Source organism: Trichechus manatus, unplaced genomic scaffold (assembly GCF_000243295.1).
Source record: "Trichechus manatus latirostris isolate Lorelei unplaced genomic scaffold, TriManLat1.0 scaffold00048, whole genome shotgun sequence".
NCBI classification, from domain to species: Eukaryota; Metazoa; Chordata; class Mammalia; order Sirenia; family Trichechidae; genus Trichechus; species Trichechus manatus.
This window is the reverse complement of record NW_004443984.1, coordinates 1,988,697-2,014,724: the sequence shown is the minus strand read 5'-3', so window position 1 is coordinate 2,014,724 and position 26,028 is coordinate 1,988,697. Positions and strand designations below refer to the sequence as shown.

The window sequence follows — 26,028 nt, the reverse complement described above, 5'->3', positions numbered from 1 at the left end:
AACTGGTTGGTCTGTCTCCCAAGCAGATTTCTGTTTAGCTCACGGGAGAATTTTTAACTAGATTCATCCAAAGAGAGTTTGGGTTTCCTGGAATTGTAATGAGCGCCCCATTACTGGAGGTGTCCAAGTAGAAGGCCATGGAGTGTCCTGTAGGGCGATTTAGGAGAGCTGACACTACAGATCCCTCCTCTGACCAGAAGGGCAGAGCTGTGTCTCACGTGCGCTCCGTGTACTCCTGGAAGCTGGGCCGCCTCGCTCCTATCAGACCCAGAAATCCACAAGGCCAACGCGGGCATGTTTCCTCCATCTGACTGGGAGCAGGGGGGTGGGTGCCTTAGCGTCTGGAACTCCTCCTTTATTTTTATCATTCGGCTCTCCCACTGGGTTGAGGGCAGTGGGGGTTCAGCGGTAGAATTCTGGCTTTCCATGCTGGAGACTAGGGTTCGATTTCCCGCCAATGTGCCTCTTGCACAGCCACCATTCGTCTGTCAGTGGAGGCTCGCGTGTTGCTGTGATGCTGAACAGATATCAGAGCAGCTTCCAGCCTAAGACGAGCCCTGGTGGCGCAGTGGTTAAGCGCTTGGCTGCTAACCAAAAGATCCGCAGTTTGAACCCACCAGCCCCTCGGAGGAAGAAAGATGTGGCAGTCTGCTTCGGTAAAGATTACAGCCTTGAAAACCCTATGGGACAGTTCTTCTCTGTCCTACAGGGTCACTATGAGTCAGAGTCGACTGGATGGCAGTGGATTGTTTTGGTTTCCAGACTAAGACAGACTAGGAGGAAATGCCTGGTGATCTACTTCCGAAAATCAGCCAAAATCACCCCTATGGATGACAACAATCCAATTCCCGTTGTGCAAGGGGTCACCAGGGGTCCGGCAGACTCCACGGCAGCTAACAACAGCAACCCCCAAAGGGTACATCACTGACCACGGGGGAGGAGGAGATCGGCTTTTCCTCTATTAGGACCTGATCTGACGCTCTCAACCGTGCAACCAGCGTGAGACGTAGGTATTGCAACTCCCATTCTAGAGATGAGGAAACAGAGGCTGGGAGCGGGAAATGGCATGCCCAACAGCGCGGGCTGGGTCCCCGGCCCCTCGGCGGCGGCTCCTCCCACCCCGCCCCGGCTGGGCGGGGCTGCAGTGGAGCTACCACTCGGGGTGCTGGCGGGCGTCTCATTCCCTAGCCCGCTAGCCGCGCGACATGGAGCCCATGCAGCTGAAGGACTTCGTGCGCACCCTGGACCCCGCCTCCCTCCCGCGTGTGCTGCGCGTTTGCTCAGGGGTCTACTTTCAGAGTGAGTGGGTCCAGAGCCCCTTCCCCGGCCCCGCCGCGGCCAGGCTCAACCAGGATGTGCGGGTTGGAGCCCTGCAAGGGCGTTAGAACCCGGGAAACTGCGCCTCAGCTTCGCATCTCCACCACCGGCGGAGCCGTGTGACCTGGGGCCACATGCAGCCTCTCCGGCCTCAGCTTCTGCTCGTTGGAATAGCGGGCTCTGACCTGCCCCGCAGGGCGGTGATGAAAAGTCGCTGCGCTCAGGCACCGAGGGTGGGTGGCAGGGAGCGAAAGCGGGCCGGAACCGCAGCTTTGAGGGCAGCTTTGATTTAGGGCGCCCATGACGCACAACAGTTGTCTTAAGTGCCGGGTCCGGCAGCTTGTCTTTTGCCCTCCACTCCCTGTGCCCCCTGACTCCCTTCCCTCCCTCCTTCCATCCCATCTCTGGTCCTTTAGTCTCTGCTCGGCAATGGGCAGTCTGTCACTTGACCAGCTCTTCAGTTCTCGGCTTAAACGGCTTTTCCGTCGGACGACTTCCCTGAGCCGACTCTCTGCTCCTTGTGGGGCTCCGCGCATCTGCCCTCAGGCCACAGCCCGCCTAGCAGGGGCTCAGTCACTAGCAGTTGCTTGAAAGAGCTAGAGGGAGGTAATTGACAGGCGGTGGAAGGGAAAGCACGGGGGCTCAGAGGTGGGAGGGCGCCCCCGGCGCTTCTCTTAGGGGAGGGGGGAGGAGGAAGGAGCTGTGGGAGTCCTAGAGGAAGGGTGGGAAGAGAGAGGGAACCGAAACGCGCTGTGCGTGGGGGTGCAGTCTCCTTTCTTAGAGAGCAAACTAATGATGAGTGCCTTGACCCAACCTGTCCCCACCAGAGGAAAACTTGCTCACCCACAGCACCCTCCTTTAAAGTGCTCTGAAGCACCAAGTGCGGTCCTAGACCGAGGGGGCAGGTTGGGCCATCGCCACACAGTGGATCGCGCCAGGTCCACTTGGGACTCTGACAGATATGGGTTCAAATCCTGGCTGTACCGCTGGAGGTTCTGTGCAGACGCCTATGATCTGTTCACTCGACCCCCGGCGCAAGGATCTAGTTCTCCCCAACTCCCGATAGCTGCGCATGCGAGGTGTCACAATACTCGCGTTTCCCCATTCTGCCTGACCTGGGTTCATGGGGTGGTGGAAGTAGCAGAAGTAAAGGGAATAAGAGAGGAAGAACCTGACGGGGTGCGGGTGCGTCGATGGGGTGAGAATGTTAGAGGACAGATGGCGATACTGATGAGGGGAGGCCACTAGGCAGGACACCCAGAGGCGGTACAGCTGCGTGATTAAGAGCACTGGCTTTGGAAGCAAACAAACTTGAATTTGCAGCCCAATTTTGCCTCCTATTAGCTGAAAATCTTGGTCAACTCACTCAACCTCTCTGAAGTTGTTTATTTAGGAGTTAGAAACTGCCCCTCCTAAGGCAGTCATGGGGCTTAAATGCGATGCTGCCTCTACAACACTTTGCACAGCGCCCCATGGAATGTAAGCGCTCAGCACCGCAGCTGCTGTTCTCACCAGCCTAGAGGATCCAGCCCTCTGAAACTGTGTGTTTTATGAGTCTGTACATGGAGCCCTGGTGGTGCAGTGATTACGAGCTCTGCTGCTAACCGAAGGGTCGGCAATTCGAGTACACTAGCCGCTCCTTGGAAACCTATGTGACAGTTCCACCCTGTCCTATAGGGTTGCTATGAGTTGGAAGCGACTCGATGGCAACAGGTTTGGGGTTTTTCCTTGGGAAGAAGGGTGGGATTTTCATCATTTTCTCAGGGCTGATGATAAGGGCCCCGCTGGGGCTGCACTGCTGCGGGGGTGGGGTGGGGGAAGGGTCAGGTGGCCTCCAAGGCCCCGCCCACCTGTAGTTTCCTGTCCCCCGTCAGCTGGAGAGCTGGGTACCAACCCTAGCTCTGTGTGATCTTGAGCCTGATTTCATAGCTGTACTATCAGGGAGTCGGGATTCAGTGGATTATTTCCTCATTCTTGAGTTAACACCTATCTAGAGGCCAGGCCTTGCGCTGGCTGCAGTGTTGCTGAGATGGACCGGCCCTAGTAGCCCTAGAAGGTGTGAAAAGAGCTGGAGAAGTGCCCCTGCGAGGGGTTCTGCCAACCTGAGAGCCTGAGGACAGTTGAGCCAGTGAGCAGCATTAGGTGGGAAGGGCAGGCAAAGACACTCCAGGCATAGGTACAGTGTATGCAAACCTGTGGCAGAGCAGAGCTTTTCGGGGAACAGGGCACAGGCCACTCGGTGCTTGGGCCTTGCTGAACAGGAAAACTGAGTCTGTGTCTCCGCAGGTTCCATCTACGAGATTTCTGGAAATGAGTGCTGCCTCTCCACAGGGGACCTGATCAAGGTCACCCAGATTTGCCTCCAGAAGGTGATCTGTGAGAGCCTGAGAATGGGTGAGACCATGGAGCTCACCCCCAACTTCAAGGGTAAGATGGGCACCTCAGTATCGCCAAGTGCCTGGCACCCTCCAAGCATGCCTATGGATACACACTTGCAGGCTTGCCAACCCTGGCAAGAACTCCTACCCCTCTGGGTTTGCACACGAGGTTGTCACGCCCACCATTGCTCAGCCTCACAGCCGGGAATGCCAAGCCTGGTGTGGCTGCCCCCGTCTCCGTTTGGACCTCTGACCACGTCTGCCTCTTGCTGGCACTTTGTGTTTTTCGTGTTTGTCTTTGTCCAGGGGGTCTGTCTCTGTGTTCACTCACACATTCACTTACTGAACATTTCCCGACACCGATGGCGTGCCAGGCCTTGTGCTGGGTGGGGGCACAAGATGGACTGGGTGCAGCCCTCTCTGGTGGAGAGTTTCTAGGATGGCAGGGGATTGGACACAGGAACAGACAATGAGAGGAGGGCAGTAAAGTAGGCACAAGCATTAGAGAGAACTCTGTGTGGGAGTCACCCTGCCTCAGTGGCCTGTGAAGACTTCCTGGAGGAGGTGACACCTGAGCTGGGTTTGAAGGACAGACCAGCTAGAGGAAGGATTCCAGGTAGAGGGAGTGGCATGTGCACACTGCATTTGGTGTTCAGGAAACCCTAAGCAGCTCAGTGAATGCAGGAGGCATCCCTGGTAGATCGTGGGCCCAGACCCTGGAGCCGGCCACCTTCTGCAAGTCCCAGATCTGCCAGCTACTAGCTGTGGCCTTGGCAAGTTCACGTGATCTCTCTGTGCCTTGCCTTATTCTTTAGTGAAACGGGGATAGTTATGCTTAATGAAAGGATTAAATGATATGTATAAAGTGCTTAGAACAGGGCGTGGCACAGAGTAAGCTCACTCTCAGGGCTTGCTCTTCTTATCTTTATTGTGATTACTGGGCTGGGGCATGTGAGGGCGTGGATCTAAGGAGAGGGTGAGTGGCAGGAAGGTAAGCAGGATCCAGATCACCAGGGGGTTGTGTGGTGCGCTAACACTTTTTGGTCTTTATTTTGAAGGCACTGAAGAGCCAATGAGGGGTTTAAACATGGAAATGATATGTTTTAGTTGGTATTTTCAGAGCTTTGATTTTATCTTGAAATAGTTTCAAATTTACAGAAGACTTGCTAGAACTCCTTCATCGAGATTACCAATTTTAAGCATTTTGCTACGCTTGCTTTCTCTCTCCACACACATACACAAACACACATATACACACGAGTATATATTACTGTATGTGTATAATATACATATTTTTCCTGAACCATTTGAGAATAAAGTGCAGACATGATGCACCTTAGCCCTGAATACTACAGCGTGTATCGTAAGAACAAGGACATTCTCTTACAAAACTGTAGTTCAATGATCAAATTCAGGAAATTTAATGTTGATACAATACTATTGTCTAATCCACAGTCTATATTCAAATTCCACCAAGCGTCCTAATAAGGCCCTTTGCAACGGTTTTTGCCCTCGATTCAGAATCCAGTCCCAGAGCACACATCACATTCAGTGGTCCTGTCTCTCTCGTCTCCTTCAGGTGGAACAGTTCCTCAGGCTTTCCTTGTCTTGACATGGACATGTTTGAAGAGTTCAGACTGGTACTTTTGTAGAATGTTCCTCGGTCTGGGCTTGTTTGATGTTTCCTTGATTAGGTTCAGGTTGTGCGTTTTGGGCAGGAAAATCCCAGGCATGATGAATATCCAGAAGTGGGGTATTTTAGGACAGTCGGTGGCAGGCGAACAACGGATGTGGTGGGGGGAGAGCCAGGTTGGGGAGAGCAGTCAGGCAGCCAAAAGGGAGATAGGACCTAAGGGTAGAGGCTCACTGTGGCCAATAGCTTCCGGGTTTCTGGTTTGGGAGAGATGGACAGTGGTGCTGCCCAGGGTGGAGATGATTACATGGAAGGGGGAGAGCAGGTTCCATGTTAGATGTGTGGGATTGCAGCAGTGGTGAGGCATCTAGGAGAAATGACAAGTTGGCAAAGTTAGAGACACACAGGGGCTCGGGAGGTAGGAAAATGCTGAGCTACTGGTATGTTTGCTGGGGAACAGATTCCTGTTCTGTTCTCTGTGTCTCTGGAGAGAGTCCCTGTGTCCGTGTCTGTCTGTCTCAGGAAAAGCTGCCCATTCCTGCCCCTCACTGTCCATTCACACACGGTCACTCACTGCCTCCCACCCCTCAGCCTTGCAGCCCGGATGTGCAGATGCAGGCCCACCTTTGGCATCTACCCTCGAGAGATGCTGGCTGGGTTATCACACGCCAGACTGGGCCTGGTGTGTGCAGCACGGGGCCTAGCAAAGGCCTGCCCACTGATGTCCAGTGACTCTCCTGCCTTCTGCTGTACCCCACAGGCCACTTCAGCCCCCTCACCTGCTCCCAGAGCTACGGAAACCTGGAGGAGCTGATCGCTGCCACAAAACAGAGCTCCAAGCCGCTGCCCGTTTTCTTCATATCGTCCTACAGCATCTCCATAAAAAACAACGTGGTGCCCGAGGACCAGCCTCTCTTACTTGAGGCTGTGGAAATGCACCTGGGGACCTGCTGTGCCCGCTGTGTCCTGAGCGCAGGTGCCAAGCAGGTCACTCTGCACCTGCCCCTGTCCCAGAAGGGGCTCTTCTGGATATGGGAGCCTGGTGTCCCTCGGACCCTGCTCCAGGCCGTGCAGGAACCAGCCCTGAGGGACCTCCCCGTCACCTGCCCCACCCTGCCCTGGAGCTCACTGATCCTGAAGCCCCAATATGAGATCCAGGCCATCATGCAAAGTGAGTTGCCCAGGCTGGGGGAGCTGGGTGGGATAAGCCGGGAGAGGAGCGACCTGGGGAGCTGCTCTGATGGAAGACCCCCCCACGAAGTGGAGAGTCTAGGGATTTCAGGCATTTTACCCAATATACACAATGTAACAGTATAAAGATTCCCAAATAAGTAGAAAATTAATTAGGTGTAAACGGAAATAAGAAAATGAGATAAGGTAAGGGTGAGGTCCCATGTACTTTATAGAACTGGGAAAAGTTAGGTTCTGAGCTTGCTAGCAGCTGGCCCAAAGATACACAGTGTCACAATGTGAAAATATGACCAGTGCCGAGGAGCAGTATACTTTTATGACTCTGGGGGAGAGCAGAATCATTCCTGAAGGTCCTAGAAGATAGGACACTGTGTCTGAGGGAATCCCCTAGCTGGCTTCATGGGTTGTTTCTGAGGACATTCCTCAGTGCAGGCTAGGGGCAGCACACCAGAGCAGGGTGGTGAAACAGAGAGGCAGGACCTGTCTGAGTGTGGCCAGTCGCAGACCAAGCCTGAGCAGAAAGAAGAATGGGTGCCATGAGGACTGCTTCCCACGAGTACAGAGTTTGAGATTCTACTCCCTGGCAGTTACCTAGAGAGAGTCAGCATAGCTGGCCAACTACAGAGCCAAGTGGGGATTCTTTGGCCTATTAAAAAAAATATTTTAAAGCTTTTTTATTATAGAAAAATTAAGACATATACAAAAGTAGGGAAGGAGTAGTATAATGACCCCATCATCCAACATCATAATTAGCAAATCATGGCCTATCTTGTGTCATCTCTGCCCATCCCCACTCTCCCTATCCTACCCCACCTGATTATTTCAAAGCAAATCCAGATATCATAGCATTTCTTTTGTAAATACTCCAATGTCTCTTTTAAAAAATGACTTTAAAAAACAGAGCCACAATACAGTTATCACACCAAAATTTAACTGTAACTCCTTAATAGCATCAAATATCCATTTGATGTTTGAATTTCCTCTATAAATTTTTTTATAGTTTATTCAAATCAGGATCCAAATAAGGTCCACATGTTGCCATTAGCAGTTATGTCTCTTAAGCGTCTTTTAATCTATAGGTTTCTTTTCCGTCTCTATTTTTCTTGTAATTTTTGTTGAAGAAACTAGGCCTTTTGCTCTATAAGGTTTCTTATATTTTGAATTTTGTTGCCTGCATCCTTGTAGCAGGGTTTAACATGTTTCTCTGTCCCCTGTATTTCCTGTTGTGCCGGGGTACCCCAGAACCACTCCCAGGCTTGATGATTTGCTAAGAAGACTCAAAGGACTCAACATATAGTCATACTCACAGCTATGATTTCTTAAGGTGAAAGGATACAAAGCAAAATTAGCAAAGGCAAAAGGTGCATGGGGTGAAATCTGGAGAAACCAGGTGCAAGTTTCCAAGAGTCCTCTCTCTCCCAATGGAGTCACACTGGACACACTTAATTCCTCCAGCAACGAGTTGTAACAACACTTGTGAAGTGTTGTCTACCAGCAAAGCTCATTAGAGACTCAGTGCCTACGGTTTTTATTGAGGAGGGGGGTGATCATGTAGGCACTCTCTGCCTAGCATGTACCAAAATTCCAGATTCCTAGAAAGAGCAGGTGTTCAGAATAAACCACATTTTTTGTATGAATAATTTAGACACAGTGAGTCATTCTATCAGAGAATGGTGGGAACCCTCCTGAAATCTAGGTTCCCATATGCCAGCCAATGTTGCAAGCAGGCCTTTCTAAGGAGAGCAGGTTCAGACTTGCTATGTTAACTCTTTTCTGCATCCCTGTAAACTGGTCCTTAGATCTAGAGACTTGATCAAATGCAAGAGGCACACATTTCTCATTGCTGCTGTTTTTGAGGTGTGACGGGCTCTTGATGACCGTTGCCTAGATTCAGTATTTCATTAGGAATTGCAAAATAGTGATATTTTAATCCTATCATTCTTTCTTCATTTATTTGCTGGGAAACTTCTATAAAATGAAACTTCCCCTCATCAACTCTTTGGTTACTCTTAGGTGGAGTTTGTATAGGAAATACAGGACAGATTCTTCTTTCCCTTTGTTACCAGCTTTTAAAATAATGAGCCGGCTTCCTGGCATTCTTCAAGGGGATTATTTAGTCTGTTTATTTTTTTAAAGTCACTATGAACTCATAGATTTAATGTTTCATTGTGTTTCAATCCATAAAGTTATTACTGATGCTCAAATTATCTGATCTTTGGCCAGTGGGAGACTTTTCAAGTTGGCTCCTTAATCCTCTTGACATACCTGCATGGTCTTGGATAGATTTTCTTGATTTCTGGCGTAAGATTTTCCAGGTTCATTTTGAACATTTCTTCCCCAGGAGCTGAAGTTAGCTCTTTCTCAGGGAGCCCTAGACCCTTAGTGGGAAATGGTCATAAGAGACCACAATCTGGAGCCAAGTGTTTTAATGGTGGGCAGGGCTTGGGAGGCCATCTTGGATGATGAGACAGCTCAAGTAATCCATAAACTATATCCTTAAAAAAAAAAACCAAACCATACAGAGTAGTATAATGATCCCTCATATGCCATCTCCCAGCTTCAATCATTATCAGTTCATATGGCACAGAGCAAAGCAAAAATCCCAACATGTGACCTGAGAGAAGTCACCACTCTTCTAAGCCTCAGCGTCCTCATCTGTAAAATGGGGAGAATATTCCTTATCCTGCTTTCCATATGGTACGGATCAAATAACACAGTGATGGATTAGTTTTCATCATAGTCTTACACAGTTACCTCTTGGTTTTATACATCAGGATACTACTCAATGCCCAAGGGGGAAACAAGTTGCTCAAGTCGTTTGTTATCAGGTGCCATCGAGTTGATTCCAACTCATAGCAATCCTGTGTATAACAGAATGAAACACTGCCCGGTCCTTTACCATCCTCACAGCTGTTGCTATGTTTGAGCCCATTGTTGCAGCCACTGTGCCAACCCATCTCACTGAGGGTCTTCCTCTTTTTCACTGACCTTCCACTTTACCAAGCATGATGTCCTCCTTCAGGGACTGATCCCTTCTGATCACATGTTCAAAGTACATGAGACGAAGTCTCACCATCCTCACTTCTAAGGAGCATTCTTGCTGTACTTCTTCCAAGACAGATTCGTTCATTCTTCTGGCAGTCCATGGTATAGTCAATATTCTTTGCCAACACTGTAATTCAAAGGCATTAATTCTTCTTCAGTCTTCCTTCTTCATTGTCCAGCGTTTGCATCCATATCAGTCAATTGAAAATACCATGGCGTGGATCAGGTGTACCTTAGTCTTCAAAGTGATCTCTTTGCTTTTTAACACTTTAAAGAGGTCTTAAAAAGTCACTTAAAAAAAAAAAAACCTGTTGCCATTGAGTCGATTCTGACTCATAGTGACCCTATAGGACAGCGTAGAACTGCCCCATAGGGTTTCCAAGGAGCAGCTGGTGGATTCGAACTTCCGACCTTTTGGTTTGTAGCTGTTGCTCTTAACCACTGCACCACCAGGGCTCCAGAAAAGTCATCTAGTCAGTGTTTTTCTTGTTTTGGTTTTATCTCTCTTTAAATCTAGAAAGGATTATAAAAGGCAGCTTATAAAATTATATTTGAGGAGCCCTGGTTGCACAATGATTAAGCACTCAGCTGCTAATTGAAAGGTTGGCAGTTTGAACCCACCAGCCACTCCATGGGAGAAAAGACTTGGCAATCTGCTCTCATAATGATTATAGCCTAGGTACCATTACTGAACATTTTGATAAAAGATTCCATAGAAGAATCCTGATCAAAAGGGGGAAAATGCAGAACAGGATTTAAAATTCTCATGGACTCCAGACTTCTTGGTGCCGTGTAAATTGGAAGAGCCACTGAAACTATCACCCTGAGATAATCTTTAAACCTTAAACTAAAAATATCCCCTGAAGTCTTAAAACCAAACAATAATTTAGCTCAATTAGTAAAAAATGTCTGCCTTGAGCATTATACTGTTTTAAGAACTATCTATATGGGATCAAATTGACAACAGCAATTTGAAAGATTAGATGGGAACTGTCTTAGTTATCTAGTGCTGCTATAACAGCAATACCACAAGTGGATGGCTTTAACAAAGAGAAATTTATTCTCTCACAGTTAGGAAGTGAGAAGTGGAAATTCAGGACATCAGTTCCAGGGCAAGGCTTTCTCTCTGTGTCAGCTCTGGGGGAAGGTCCTTGTCATCAATCTTCCCCTGGTCTAGGAGCTTCTCAGCACAGGGACCCCAGGTCCAAAGGACACGTTCTGCTCCTGGCACTTCTTTCTTGGTGGTATGAGGTCCCTCACCTCTGTGCTTGCGTCTCCTTTTATATCTCAAAAGATATTGACTCAAGGTACAACCTAATCCAGTAGATTGAGCCCTGCCTCATTGACATAACTGCCTCTGATCCTGCTTCATTAACATCAAAGAGGTAGGATTTACAACACATAAAATAATCACATTAGATCACAAAATGGTAGACAACCACGCAATACTGGGAATCATGGCCTAGCCAAGTTGATACACAATTTTTGAGGGACACAATTCAATCCATAACAGGAACCTTAGTGGGCAGTGAATCTATGTTAATGGGAGAGGAACAACTCAGAAAAAGAGGATGAGAAGGGTTGCACAACCTGAAGAATGTAATCAGTGTCACTAAATGGTACATGTAGAAACTGTTGAATTGGTGTATGTTTTGCTGTGTATACATGCTGTGTATTCTCAACAACAACAACAAAATCAATAAAATTATATAAAATTTTAAAAAAAGGATTACAGCTTAGGAAACCATATGGGGCATTTCAACTCTGTTACATTGGGTAACTATGAGTCGGAATTGACTTGATGGCACATAACAACAAAAATTATATACAAAATTAAATTAAAATTTTAAAGGTGGGTGAACTGATTGGATATTTGATGATATTAAGGAATTATCAAATTATTATTATTATTTAGATGCAATAATAGCATTGTGGTTTTTCCTGTTTTTTTTAAATCATCCCTTTATTTTAGAGATATATACTGAAATGGCCACAGATGACATAATGAGATTATTTTGATTCATAATAATCCAGTGGAGGGGGTTGTAGATGGGTGGGCATAGATGAAAGAAGATGGGCCATGAGTTACATGTTGAAGCTGGATGATTGGTACATGGAAGTTCACTATGCTATTCTCTCTACTTTGATAAGTGTTTAGTTTTCAGCTTGAATGAAGAGTGGGTAAGGAATCTGGTACAGTAGGAAAATGCTGGTAGGAAAGAAAAGATGAAAACAGGAAAGAGGTTAGCAAAGCCCAGACCAATGTCCTTTGCTGAGGTGGGGGGAACCGCCCTTGGGCAGCATGCAGCGCAGTCCTAAACTGACCTCCCCCTCTACAGTGCGCAGAACCATTGTCAAGATCCCCTCCACGCTGGAGGTCGACGTGGAGGACGTCACTGCCTCCTCCCAGCACATTCACTTCATCCAGCCGCTGCTGTTGAGTGAGGTCCTGGCCAGGCAAGGCCCCTTCCCCGTGCCCATGGAGATCCTGGAAGTTCCAGATGGGCCCCGCATCTTCCTCAGCCCATGGGTGGACTCCTTGCAGCAAGGCCAGAGACTCTGGATCTATGGACAGGCCTCGCCACGCTGGCGAGTCCTGGCCTCAAGCAAGGGCCGGAAAGTGCCCAGACACTTCATGATCTCTGGGGCCTATCAGGGCAAGCTGCGGCGGCGGCCAAGGGAGTTCCCCACAGCCTATGACCTCCTGAGTGCTTTCCAGCCAGGCCAGCCACTTCGGGTGGTGGCCATGAGGGACTATGATGGCGAGGAAGAGGAGAACCCTGAGTTCACCTCCCTGGCTGTGGGTGACCGGCTGGAGGTGGTGGGGTCTAGCCAGGCCTGTGGGACCCAAGGCAGGGACACAGACGTCCTGGTGTGTCAACGGCTGAGTGACCAGGCTGAGGAGGAAGAGTGTGAAGAGGACCAAGGAAGGATTCTGCTGCCTGTCTACTTCCCTGGCAGTTTCGTGGAGGAGATGAACGATGGCCGGCGCTACATCCTGGAGGATCTGATTGCCCAGTTCTCACTGCCTTGTGAGGTCAAGGTGGTGGCCAAGGACACCAGCCACCCTGATGACCCTCTTACTTCCTTCCTGGGCCTACGGCTGGAGGAGAAAATCACAGAACCCTTCTTGGTGGTCAGCCTGGACTCTGAGCCTGGTATGTGCTTTGAGATCCCTCCCCGATGGCTGGATCTGACTGTTGTGGAGGCTGAGGGGCAGCCAAGCCAGCCAGCTGGGCCTCCCCCCATAGCCACAGTGGAGGAGATGACAGAAGCCTTCTACTATAAACTTCGAAAGTTATCAGCCTGTGACGATCAACCTCCCCCGCCCAGGCCCCCCAAAAGGCAGGGCACCACTGGGCAGAACAGACCGAACAGCAGGGAAGGAACCATCGAGGTATCAAAATAACTGAGGTGGGCAGGGAGGGGATCACCTGTCGGGGAGAACTGGAATCATTGCAAGTCCTGCCATTTCTTCTTTGTTTGGCATCACATTTCTCTTAGAATTGTATAGGACTTGGCAGCTTTTAGAGCACACTTTGCACCTATTAAATTCTTATTTGATCCTGAGGTTGGTATGAGTATCCATATTCTTACATTTGAGAAAATGAGGGCTCAAAGACCCTGTGACTAGCACAAGGTCACACAGCTGGTAAGTGGCAGAACTTGAACTTGAGCATAAGCATTCCGACTTCAAGTTTATTGTGCTTTTCCTCTCTTTGCCACACTTGCTGTCACTCCCTAGCTCAAGTCTCATCACCTTTCATTGAAACTGTTTCAGCGGCTTCCATCTCTCCCATACAGCTGTCAGAGTGGCCCTCCCAAATCCTTCCCTGGTCATGGATGGTCCTCAGTCCCATCTCCTGAAACCTTCAGAAGTGACTCACCACTGCCAGGGTGGTGATGCAACCCCCTTAACATGGCAGCCAGGGTCCTTTATAGTCTGACCACACTTCTACCTTTCCAGGATCTTCTTCCACCACCCACTCTGCACTCCAGGCTCCAGCCAAATGACTCAGACACCCTCAGTATGTCAGGATTCCTGCCTCAGCACTTTGCATCCACCATTCCTTTTGCCTGGAATGTTCTTCCTCCTTTTAGGCTCATGGGCAAAGCTCACCTCAGATTTTCTCCTAGGCACGGTGATAGTTGCCCCTTTTCTGTATTCACATTGCATGTTATACAAAGCTTGGGGAGCACACAGTTTTTAGTCAGTTACTGAATGACAGATGACAGGAAAAAGAAAAACTCAGAAAGACTAAATTTATGCTCCAGTTTATTTACTCTGTAGCCTATATAAGTCACTCCTTCTCTGAGCATCCCTTATGTACCTATAAACCTAGGATAAAACCACATAGGTCACAGTACTGTTTTATTCGCTTCTATTGGTTCGGTGCTTACTCTGGGCCAGTGTCTTAGTTATCTAGTGCTGCTATAACAGAAATACAAGTGGATGGCTTTAACAAACAAAAATTTATTCTCTCATAGTCTAGGAAGCTAGGAGTCTGAGTTCAGGGTGCCAGCTGCAGGGGAAGGCTTTCTCTCTCTGTCGGCTCCGGGGGAAAGTCTTTGTCATCAATCTTTCCTTGGTCTAGGAGCTTCTTTGCACAGGAACCCTGGGCCCAAATGGCGTGCTCTACTCCCTGCACTGCTTTCTTGGTGGTATGAGGTCCCCACGTCTCTCTGCTTGCTTCTCTTATATCTCAAACGAGATTGACTTAAAACACAATCTAATCTTGTAGATTGAGTCCTGCCTCATTAACATAACTGCCACTAATCCCACCTCATTAGAATCATAGAGGTAGGATTTATAACACATAGGAAAATCACATCAGATGATGACATGGTGGACAATCACACAATCCTGGGAATCATGGCCTAGAGATTGATACACATTTTTTTGAGGGAGACACAATTCAATCCATAACAGCCAGGCACCTTACAGAATTGTCCTACCTAGCTCTCACATCATCCCTAACAGGCACTGATACTGTCTCTTTTTACAGCTGAGAAAACGTGGCACAGAGAGGTTTGCCTGAGATCACACAGCTAGCAAGTGGCAGGGCCAGGGTTTGAAATCAGGTCTGACTGCACAGCCTGAGCTCTTAGCTATTCTGCTCTGCTGAGAAGAGATGATCTATATGAAAAGCACTTTGCAAACTGTAACAAGCATATGGTCTGGGGATCTTAGGAGACTCATATTTAGTACTGTGTGGATATGGCTCAGTGGTTAAGTGCTCAGCTGCTAACCAAAAGGTTAGTGGTTTGAATCTGCCAGCTGCTGTGCAGGAGAAAGATGTGGCAGTCTGTTTTTGTAAAGATTAGAGCCTTGGAAGTCCTATGGGGGTGGTTCTACCCTGTCCTATAGTGTTGCTATGAATTAGAATTGACTCATAGCGGGATTTTTCTTTTTCTTTTTTTTTTTTTTGATATGTAGAGGGATGGAAGTAGAAGTTAAAAAGATGAATACCCAGAGCAGCCTCAGCTCCAGAGGGGCTCCTACCTGCAAGAGAGTGGCAGTCATTTTCTGACAGGACCGAGAACAGACTGCGACATCTAAAACACAGGCCTTGTAATAGTGCTGGAAAGAATACAGTAAAAGTATTGAAAGACCTCAGTCCCAGTTTTGGCTTCTGATGGAAGTAACTCTGGGACCAGTCCCTGCTTGCTCCCTTCAACCAGTAACTTTTCCCCTCTGGGAATCTGTACTCTGCTGTTCATCAAGAGAGTGGGTTATGGATTGAATTGTGTCCCCAAAAAACATGTGTTGTAAATCCTAATCTCTATGCCTGTGGTTATAATCCTGTTTGGGAATGAATTATCTTTGTTATGTTAATGAGGCAGGATTAGTGTAGGGTGTATTTTGAGTCAGTCTTTTTTTTCTTTTTAATTGTGCATCAAGCGAAAGTTTACAGAGCAAATTAGATTCCCATTTGATAGTTTGTACATAAAGTGATTCATGGCCTTGGTTTCGTTCCCCACAATGTGTCAGCACTCTTCCCATTTCCGCCCTGGTTTCTTCTGCCCTTCCTAGCTTCTCATCCTTGCTTTTGGGCAAATATTGCCCATATGATCTCTTATAATTGATTTTCGAAGGAGCATGTTCCTCTCCAGTATTGTTTATTTTATGGGTTTGTCTATTGTTTGGCTGGAAGGTGGTGTCCAGTTATGGCTTCAGTTCCAGGTCAGAAGGGTGTCTTAGGGCCATAGTCTCAGGGGTTCCTCCAGTCTCCGTCAGACCGGTAAACCTGGTTTCTTTTGTGATCTTGATTTTTTGTTCTAATTTTTTTCCTGCTCTGTCCGGGACCCTCTGTTGTGATCCCCGTCAGAGTGGTCAGTAGTGGTAGCTGGGCACCATCTAGTTCTTCTGGTCTCAGGGTGATGTAGTCTGTGGTTCATGTGGTCCATTAGTCCTTTGGACTAATTGCTCCTTTGAGTCTTTGGCTTTTTCATTCTCCTTTGTTCCGGACTGGAAGAGACCAATAGTTGTGTGTTAGATGGTCGTTTGCAAGCTTTTAAGACTCCAGACGTTATTCACCAAAGTAGGATGCAAAACATTATCTTTATGAACTATGTTGCGATAATTGATGTAGATGTCCCCCAAATCTATGGTCCTTTGCCTTCAAGCCTAGGAACTTCATCCGTCAGGTGTTTGGTTACGTCTAAGAGGCTTCCCTGACTGTACCCCTTGTGTGCTCTATTGTCTATATTAATATATGAGGAATATCTACAGTTATGTATGTAGAAATATCCACCACCAAACTTGTATCTGCAGGTGGGTGTGCTTCCTTACACCCTCCCACACCTCTTGGCATATCTACCTATGTATCCATTCATAAGTTATTGTTTGTTAATACTATTGTTGCAAGATTGTCTATACTATAGGATTTACCGTAGTTGCCCCTTATTCTTGCGCTCCTCTCAGTGTCCTCCCTTGTCTTGGTCATGTTGTGCTGACTTCTCCCATACTGTGTATTGCCTTCCCTTCACTAATATTAACACGTGTCTTCTATCTATTCGGTAATTTTCCCTCCCTGCCCCTCCCATCCCTGGTAATCATCAAAGAGTGCTTTTTGTCTTTTTTTTGTGTGTAAACCTTTTGTTGTTAATTGAGTCAATCTCTTTTGAGATATAAAAGGGGTATAAAAGCAAGCAGAATAGAGATGGGGGAAAAGAGATGCCAAGCCACATGAAGACTGCCCAGGCGCAGAGGCTCAGAAGAGACAAGGACCTTCCTCCAGAGCTGAGAGAGAGAGAAAAGCTTCCCCTAGAGCCAGCACCCTGAATTTGGACTTTTAGCCTCCTAAACTGTGAGAAAACAAATTTCTATTCATTAAAGCCACCCACTTGTGGTATTTCTGTATAGCAACACTAGATAACTCAGACAGAGTGGTACAGTTTGCTCTCTAAAACACGGTGGAAAGAGTACCACTTTAGAGGTTACTGACATGGTGCTGGGTCCAAACCCTGGCCCACTTATGGATTCCCTGTGTGAAGTCTGAAAAGGCAGTCTCTCTTTGAGCTTGTTTCCTTATATGTAAACTGGAATTGAAACAGCTACTCAGAGGATCACTTGAGGATTGAGAGATATGCATATAGATCTGGCACACGGTAGTTCAGTAAAACTCTCTTCCTGCTGGGACCCCTTTCAGCTCTGGTGCTATTCTGAGGCTCTGTGACTGGTTTCTTGGGGTGTCTCTATTTTGCTTTTTTCCCCTTCAGAATAGATTTGAAGGACACTGACCAAACCCCCATGTGGAGAATCCCAGGGACACCCTGTCTCCAGACCCTAGACCTATCCTCATCTCCCACCCTCATCCTTTTTTTCCCTGCCTAAGAACATTTCATGTGCTTGTAGCAAAAATACCTAGGGTCCTGAGAAACTCTACCTTGAAAAGGAAGTAGACAGGGGAGGCAGAGGAAGTGACAGTTTAAGTAAATTACATTTCATAGATTCTGCTCCCGTTTCTTGGGCCCCTGCCGATTCCTGTTCCTCTTCTCTCAGTCTTCTCAAGTCTTAGGACTGGAGCAACAACCTCTGCTGCCTGAACCCAAGACAAAGACCTTGCCAGAGTTCTCCAAGGATAGCTCAAATGTGTACAGCAGGTTTCCTGCTCACAAGGGCCATATGCGCACTAAGCCCAACATGTGGGATCCAGGTGAGTCCCCAGCAGCCCTGCTCACCCTTGTCCTTGCTCCTCCCCTCCCCACCTCCAGCTCCTCTGCTTCCTTACCTCTGGCAGTGCTGCTGATACCCACAGGTACACCCTCCTGTGGTCCCAGTTTAATGGACAGGCCTATATGGGGTGGGCTAAGGCTTAAGGGTCCCAACTTTTCCTCTCCCCAAGGGGCTGCAGAGCCCTGGCGAGAAAGGCAAGTTCAGCTCCCAACATACTACCCTCCTGCAGCATACAAGACTACCTGGGGATGGAAGTGTTCAGTATGGAGCAGTGGTTCTTAAAGCAGGGATCTGGAACACCTACAAAACAGTCACCTGTTCTGCTCATCAAATCATGTAGATTCCTGGGCCCCACCCTAGACCTACTGAATCAGAAGTCTCTGCCATGGAGTCAGGAACTATCAATGTTTCATTCACAACGAAAGGGTTGCAGTATTCAGACAGAAAAAAATTGTGATTTCTGGGCTAGCAAGGATCTTAGATAGCATCTAGACCAACGCATTCTCTATACAGATAAGGAAACTGTGCCCTAAAGAGAGAAGGGGCTTGTCTAAGGCCAAAGATCCTCCTTCACTTGTACTGTTTTGCAGTTAAGGAAGACCATGATTATGAAGAAATACATGAACACTTGCGGAAAAGCATCTAGGTGCTAAAGGAACCATGCTGCCTATCAGGTGCTTCTCAGTGAATCAGAGACACCAGCCAACTGTTACAAGACCTTGGACAAGTTCTCATGGAAATCAGACTGCGGACAGGGAATGGCTTTCCAGGGGATGACATGAACCGGGATGGACACTGCACCAGTTTTCCTCGGGTCCTAGGCTCCTGACACTGAGGGCTGGCTCATCTGGGCCCAGCACCTAGCAGGACTCCCTCAGCCTTGGAGCTTTCATACCCAATTGGGTTCTACTCAATCCTGAATCCACCAGTCAGAGCAGAGGAATCAAAGTGGCAGTCAATCTTGTGCTGACTGCCACTTGGTAAAGGGGGCTCGGTCCTGATCACACTGTATCATAAGTGCCTGTTTCTGTTTGCTACCCTCCTCCCCCACCAAGGCTCTGAGCCCCCGAGAGGCCAGGACTGTGTCTTCATTTCTCTATTCCCAGCACCTAGCACAAGAGTTGCTGTTGTTAGGTGCCATCGAATCAGTTCCAACTCATAGTGACCCCATGTACAAACAGTACAAAATATTGCCTGGTCCTGTGCCATCTTCACAATCATTGTTGAGACCCCTGTTGCAGCCACTGTGTCAGTCCATCTCATTGAGGGTCTTCCTCTTTCTCGCTGACCCTCTACTTTACCAAGCATGCTGTCCTTCTCCAGTGACTGGTCCCTCCTGATCACATGTCCTAAGTACGGGAGACAAAGTCTCACCACCTGGCTTCTAAGGAGCATCCTGGCTGTACTTTTTTTTTTTTTTAAATTGTAGTTTAGGTCTAAGTTTACAGAGCAAATTAGTTTCCCATTAAACAATTAATACACAAATTGTTTTGTGATATTGACCCCGTGATGTGTCAACACTATCCTCTTCCCCACCCCGGGTTCCGGGTTTCCATTCATCCTGTTTTCCTGTTGCTTCCTGCCGTCTCGTCTTTGCTTTCGGGCTGGTGTGCCCATTTAGTCTGGCTGTACTTCTTTCCAGACAGGTTTGTTTGTTCTTCTGGCAGTCCATGGTATATTCAATTATTCTTCACCAACACCATAATTCAAATGCATCGATTCTTCTTCAGTCTTCCTTATTCATTGTCCAGCTTTCGCATGCATATGAAGTGATTGAAAATACCATGGCTTGGGTCAGGCACACCTTAGTCCTCAAAGTGACATCTTTGCTTTTTAACACTTTAAAGAGGTCTTTTGCAGCAGATTTGCCCAATGCAGTATGTCCTTTGATTTCTTGACTGCTGCTTCTGTGGTCATTGATTGTGGATCCAAGTAAAATGAAATCCTTGACAACTTCAGTCTTTTCTCCGTTTATCATGATGTTCCTTATTGGTCCCGTTCTGAGGATTTTTGTTTTCTTTATGTTAAAGTGTAATCCGTACTGAAGGCTGTAGTCTTTGATCTTCATCAGTAAGTGCTTCAAGTCCTCTTCACTTTCAGCAAGTATGGTTGTGTCATCTGCATATCCCGGGTTGTCAGTGAGCCTTCTACCAATCCTGATGCCACATTCTTTTTCATATAGTCCAGCTTCTTGGATTATTTGCTCAGCATACAGATTGAATAAGTATGGTGAAAGGATACAACCCTGATGTACATCTTTCCAGATTTTAAACCACGAAGTATCCCCTTGTTTTGTTAGAATGACTGCCTCTTGGTCTATGTACACGTTCCTCATGAGCAGAACAATTGTTCTGGAATTCGCATTCTTCACAATGTCATCCGTACTTTGTTATGAACTACATGGTTGAATGCCTTTGCATAGTCACTAAAACACCGGTAAACATCTTTCCGGTAATTCTCTGCTTTCAGCCAAGACCCATCTGACATCAGCAATGATAGCCCTCGTTCCACGTCCTCTTCTGAATCCAGCTTGAATTTCTGGCAGTTGCCGGTTGATGTACTGCTGCAATCGTTTTTGAATTATCTTCAGCAAAATTGTACTTGCGTCTGATATTAATGATAGTTAGGTAATTTCCGCATTCTGTTGGATCACTTTTCTTTGAAATGGGCACAAATGTGGATCTCTTCCTGTCAGTTGGCCAGGTAGCGGTTATCCAAATTTCTTGGCATAGATGAGTGAGCTCTTCCAGTGTTGCATCGGAGCACACAGAGGAAAATGGGTGTTGCATGAATGAATGTGGGAACCTGGCTTCAAGTGCAGAATCTTAAGACCTTGCCCCCCAAATCTGGTGAAGTCAGGGGGGAGTCATTTTAAAAAGAGTAATCTTATGGAGACCTGAGGCTGCTGAAAGCTGGCAGGTTTGGTAGGCGACTCTAAGATATTGCTCAAGTTATAGGTGACTATCCAAGATTATTTCATTCTAAAACTACTGAACAAAAATGGCATATGATTTTCTCTATGAATGATAACAGGTAGTATTTACTAAGTCCTGCCTGTGTGCCAGACCCGCTACAAACTATATCTAAAGCTCAACTCTCTGAATTAGATAATGGCCTGATTTTAAAGATTAGGAAACAGGCTGCAGCAGTTAAGAGTGAGGACTCTGAAAGTATGATCCTGGGTGAGAATCCTAGCTTGCCACCCATCAGCTATAACAATAAGCAAGTTATTTTAACCTAAGCCAGTTTCTTCACATGTGAAATGAAAATAGTTACCTACCTCAAAGGATTATTTCAAGGATCAAGAGAAATAATTTTTGTAAAGCATTTAGCAGTGTCTGGCACATAGTAAATAATAAACATATTAGCTATTATTATGACATTGTTGACCCTGATCATGTAGCTGTGCCTGTCTCCAAAGCCTATGCTCTTTCCACACTTCCACACTGTAGCCTAGCCATGGAATTCACTTCAGTGTTCAAAATATATTATTTCTAAACCATGGAGGCAGAGAGTACTGACTGGCTGGACAGCCACATCAACTTGTATAGTGGAGGTAAGAGAACATATATAAGGCTCTGTCCATACAAGAACTTGGCTTCCAAGGTTAGTCTAAGCTTGCTCAGTGACACAAGACCATGGGTCTCATTTCTTGGAAGTGGTGTGACTTTGGTTTCCTGGGCTAAGGCAGTCATGGAACTAAGCCCATGGTCAGCAGAGGACAGGAGACAGACAAGAAACCATCTCCAGGTCTCCATCTGAGGAGCCAGAGCAGGGTTCTCCTGGATTCTAGGCACTGCACCTGGGTGTCCTTCCTTTGCCTGCTAACATATCTGGGCTGTCCAGACCCACTGCACTTCCCAGGCCTCCATACCCCAGCATGGAGCTCACCAGGTGTCTACTGAACAAGCTATCCCAGGCTGTTGGGCCAGTCTCCAGTACCTGGCACCTCATCCTCATCTTCCCACCAGATCCCATGTCCTCCTCCAAAGAAATTAATTCAAACTGCACTCGAGGAGTCTGAGGAATAGAGCAGTACTCTGGGAATGAGCAACAGGCAAGAAAATAATGACAGATAAACTGAGACCACGTTCTCCCTGGCACAGAGCCAGGCCCATACGCATCGTGCCAAGTTTTCACTTCCACCTTTGCGTTTATTCTTGGTACATAATTGAGCAAGAGTAGCAGGAAAACTACAAACAGGGAAAGGAGAGACTACCAGTTCCTACCAAAAGGGGCTTTCTGGATGGCCAACTGCTGTAGTGAGGAGAAAGGAAGCAATTTCATAGTGGGGAAAGCTGTGCTTAAAAGGAAAAACGTTTGAAAACCCTAACTCTGAATGTTTTCTTATCAGAGCAATGGGGCTGGCAGGGAATGGACACATGGGAAGACAACTCCTTCAGGGTGCTTTTGTCTCCTTTACCTCTGGAATAAACCACTGGGCTGTGGGAAGGGTGTTAAATAATTTAGGGATCCCCACTGAGCAGCAGTCTCCAAAGTGAGAAGCACACACCCTTGGGGTACACAAGATGATCCACTGGAGGAAAGAATTACTAGCACAACCCTTCATATTTATTCTTAATATCCTTTTTTCGTTTCTATTTTTGAATGTTTTATAATGTACCTGATATACTAAAATAGTAACAGAATAATTACTAAATAAATGAGTATCAACTGAGGATGCATGCTCAAAAACTTTTATCAGTAAGAGTTTTGCAATTTCCTCCAACCGCCATTTTTTCTTTATTGTGCTTTAGATGAAGGTTTACAAAACAAACTAGCTTCTCATTAAACAATTAATACACGTATTGTTTTGTGACATTGGTTGCCAACCCCACTACATGTCAACACTCTCCCCTTCTCGACCTTGGGTTCCCCATTACCATCTTTCCTGTCCCCTCATGCCTTCTCGTCCTTGCCCCTGGGCTGGTCTGTCCATTTAGTCTCGTTTTGTTTTATGGGCCTGTCTAATCTTTGGCTAAAGCGTGAACCTCAGGAGTGACTTCATTACTGAACTAAAAGGGTGTCCAGGGGCCATACTCTCTGGGTTTCTCCAATCTCTGTCAGACCATTAAGTCTTTTTTTTCTGTGTGTGTGTGAGTTACAATTTTGTTCTACATTTTTCTCCAGCTCTGTCCAGGTCCAATTGCATTTTTAAAAACAAATCTATTACTCCACATCTGATACTAATTATTAGCCTTTCTCTACTTAAACCCAATAAAGTACTAATTTCCCAAGGAGCCTGTCTTATTTTGTGCTGCTTTAACAGAAATACCACAAGTGCATGGCTTTAACAAACAGAAATTTTTTGTCTCACAGTTTAGGAGGCTAGAAATCTGAATTCAAGGTACTGGCTGTACAGGAAGGCTTTGTCTGTTGGCTCTGGAGAAAGGTCCTTATTTCTTTAGCTTCTGTTTCCTGTTTCTCCATGTGTCTGGACAGCTATCTTACCCCATCTCTGTTTGCTAGCTTGGGTTTAATCTCTTTTTATATCTCAAGAGACTTACTCAACATACAACCTACACTAATTCTACCTCATTAACATAACAAAGACAACCTTTTCCCAAATGGGATTATAAACACAGGCATAGAAGTTAGGATTTACAACACATATTTGGGGGACACAATTCAATCCATAACAGAGCTTCATTTCTCACCTGTATACCTAGAGAAGCATCCTCCTCAGAGCCACACCCATCACTAGGCTGTGATACTGGGTGGTTTCACATTGCTGTTCTTGCTCTTCCTAGTGTATTGAGGAATTTGCATTCCCTCAAATGGGCGAGGTGATGGCAGTGGTCTGGATGGAAGTGTTTTGACAGAATTAGATGACTTAAAAACTGCTTGTTCATCAATGCAACAAAGGTTTTAAAAAACTTTTTTTTATTATTGTACTTTAGATGGTTTACAGAACTAGCTTCTCATTAAACAATTAATACACGTATTATTTTGTGACATTAGTTACCAACCCCACGACATATCAACACTCTCCCCTTCTCGACCTTGGGTTCCCTATTATCCGCTTTCCTGTCCCCTCCTGCCTTCTAGTCCTTGTCCCTGGATTAGTATGCCCCTTTAGTCTCATTTTGTTTTATGGGCCTCTCTAATCTTTGGCTGAAGGGTGAACCTCAGGAGTGACTTCATCACTGAGCTAAAAGGGTGTCCAGGGGCCATACTCTCAGGGTTTCTCCAGTCTCTGTCAGGCCAGTAAGTCTGGCCTTTTTTGTGAGTTAGAATTTTGTTCTACATTTTTCTCCAGCTCGGTCCAAGACCCTCTATTGTGATCCCTGTCAGAGCAGTCAGTGGTGGTAGCTGGGCACCATCTAGTTGTGCTGGACTGTCTGGTGGAGGCCGTGGTAGTTGTGGTCCATTAGTCTTTGGACTAATCTTCCCCTTGTGTCTTTGGTTTTCTTCATTCTCCCTTGCTCCAGACGGGGTGAGACCAGTGGAGTATCTTAGATGGCCACTCACAAGCTTTTAAGACCCCAGACGCTACTCACCAAAGTAGAAGGTAGAACATTTTCTTTATAAACTATGTTATGCCAGCTGAGCTAGATGATCCCCCAGACCATGGTCCCCACAGCCCTCAGCTTAGTAACTTGCCCTCAGCAGGTTTGGATGTGTCTATGGAGCTTCCGTGACCTTGCCTTGGACAAGTTGTGCTGGCTTCCCCAGTATTGTGTACTACCTTACCCTTCACCAGCAACAAATGTTTACTGAATACCTAGTGGGTCAACTCACTGCCCAAGGAGAGGAAACTAGTTCTGACTTCTTCAACGCCCTGTTCCTGTCTCAACAATGTGCCAAAAGAACACTGCACACCTGACATCCCAGGTGAACATACATACCCAAAATGCAAGTCCCTCCTGCCTGACAGAGGATCTACAAAGGATGGAGTTTCATTCCACTGCAGAATGGCTTGGCCGGCTCCTGCTAGGGCTCAGAAACTACATGACAACATTTTTTTTAAAAACAAAAAAAACCTGTTTTTTAGCCACTGTCCTTTCTTTCAGAAAATCATCAAGAATGGAAATACTTGCAAACAAACATACTGGCTGACTGAGTTTTAAGTACTTCATAGCTCTCCAGATGGAAACTACTTTGCATGTACAGAAAATAAGTCAGTTAGAAACCAGGGGTGGGGCTGTAAGAGTGGAGCCTTCTTCACAGCTGCTGGTAGGTCTCATTTAGAAACACAGTTAAAGCAGATATAGAATTTTTATTTGCATGTTATTTCATTAACTTATCTCAGAACTGGTTCTTTTCATTCAAGGCCTCGCTTACTTTTTGGAGTTGTCAAAAACATCTTTGAACCAGTCTCCTCTCACAAGAAACAGAGCTGATCAAGTTGGCCAAAAAATAGCCATAGGCCTTTGGAAAGTCTCATTTTGAAGTCAAATAGTAGATATTCGATTCAGTTACATGATCAAATACTGCTAAGAATTCAATGTTGAGGTCCATTTTATAATCCACTTATTAATAGCAATGCTAGATATTTTACAGACTTTATTTAATTCCATCTTCACAACAAGCCTATGAAGAAATAACACAGTTCTCTCTTAATAAATGAGGAAATGGAGGTTCTCAGAGCTGACATAGCTTGCTCAAGATCCTAACTCAAAACAGGAAGAGGTAGGATTCAAAGGCAAGTCTTACTATGCTACACTGCTCAGATGATAAAGTAATTACATCAGCTCAAAAAGAAAAACAAAAATACTTCCACAAGTTACCGCAATAAGAAGTGTTTTATTAAACATATGAGTGTACTTATCTAGTACAAAGCACATGTTTCTTCCTCTCCTCTGCCCCGCTGGGCCATCACTCCATAACCTCACATCCATACAACACGCTTTCGGCAGCAGTCATGACAAGAGGCCGAAGGAAAGTGCAATTCTGAAAGTAACGTGACCAAAGTGGGAAACAAAAAACAGGCAGAGGTCAGCGGGTGTCTGGGCTAGCTCTCTGCCAACAGGCTCTAGTCCTGTTAATTTTCTCTCAACAAGAAACATTTTAGGAACAGGAGCTCCCAAGCAAGCATTTATTTAAGTAATACTGCCAAATTCTCTTGGTAGTGTCCCTTGCCCAATTCCATCTATCCTGATGTTTAACTAGCTTATCTGTAACCTTTCCAAGAAATTCCACCTTGTTTACATCCCTGTAAACTGCCCAACATCCCTTGAGCTTCAAAAGAAAAAAAAAAAAAAAAAGAACAGTAAGTTTCAAAAGGATGTTAGTTGAGACTTTTTATAGATGAAACCTACTTCCTAGAAGTCAACTGACCAAAT

General features: G+C 46.4%; 2 protein-coding genes across 6 annotated transcripts in view; one reads left to right on the top strand and one right to left on the bottom strand.

The window, feature by feature from the left end:
- The first annotated feature begins 1,184 nt into the window (after positions 1-1,184).
- Positions 1,185-26,028, top strand: part of THEMIS2 (thymocyte selection associated family member 2) — a 33,011-nt gene continuing 8,167 nt past the window's right edge. Inside the window, exons 1-6 of one of the 3 annotated variants that reach the window (XM_004377244.2) lie at positions 1,206-1,299; positions 3,604-3,744; positions 6,089-6,499; positions 11,904-12,961; positions 17,570-17,723; positions 18,334-18,948. In XM_004377244.2, coding sequence (XP_004377301.1) covers positions 1,206-1,299; positions 3,604-3,744; positions 6,089-6,499; positions 11,904-12,961; positions 17,570-17,723; positions 18,334-18,389 — 1,914 coding nt within the window. In that variant the 3' untranslated portion in view covers positions 18,390-18,948. The other 2 variants (XM_023732067.1, XM_023732068.1) reach the window with 2 other exon arrangements.
- RPA2 (replication protein A2) overlaps positions 16,004-26,028 on the bottom strand; it is a 30,013-nt gene continuing 19,988 nt past the window's right edge. Inside the window, exons 10-12 of one of the 3 annotated variants that reach the window (XR_002824240.1) lie at positions 24,592-25,636; positions 23,401-23,543; positions 16,004-16,033 (exon numbers count right to left, since the gene is read on the bottom strand). The gene's annotated coding sequence lies outside the window, so the exon portion shown is untranslated. Of the gene's footprint in view, positions 16,034-23,267; positions 23,544-24,213; positions 25,637-26,028 lie in introns of those variants that run through there. The other 2 variants (XR_002824239.1, XR_002824238.1) reach the window with 2 other exon arrangements.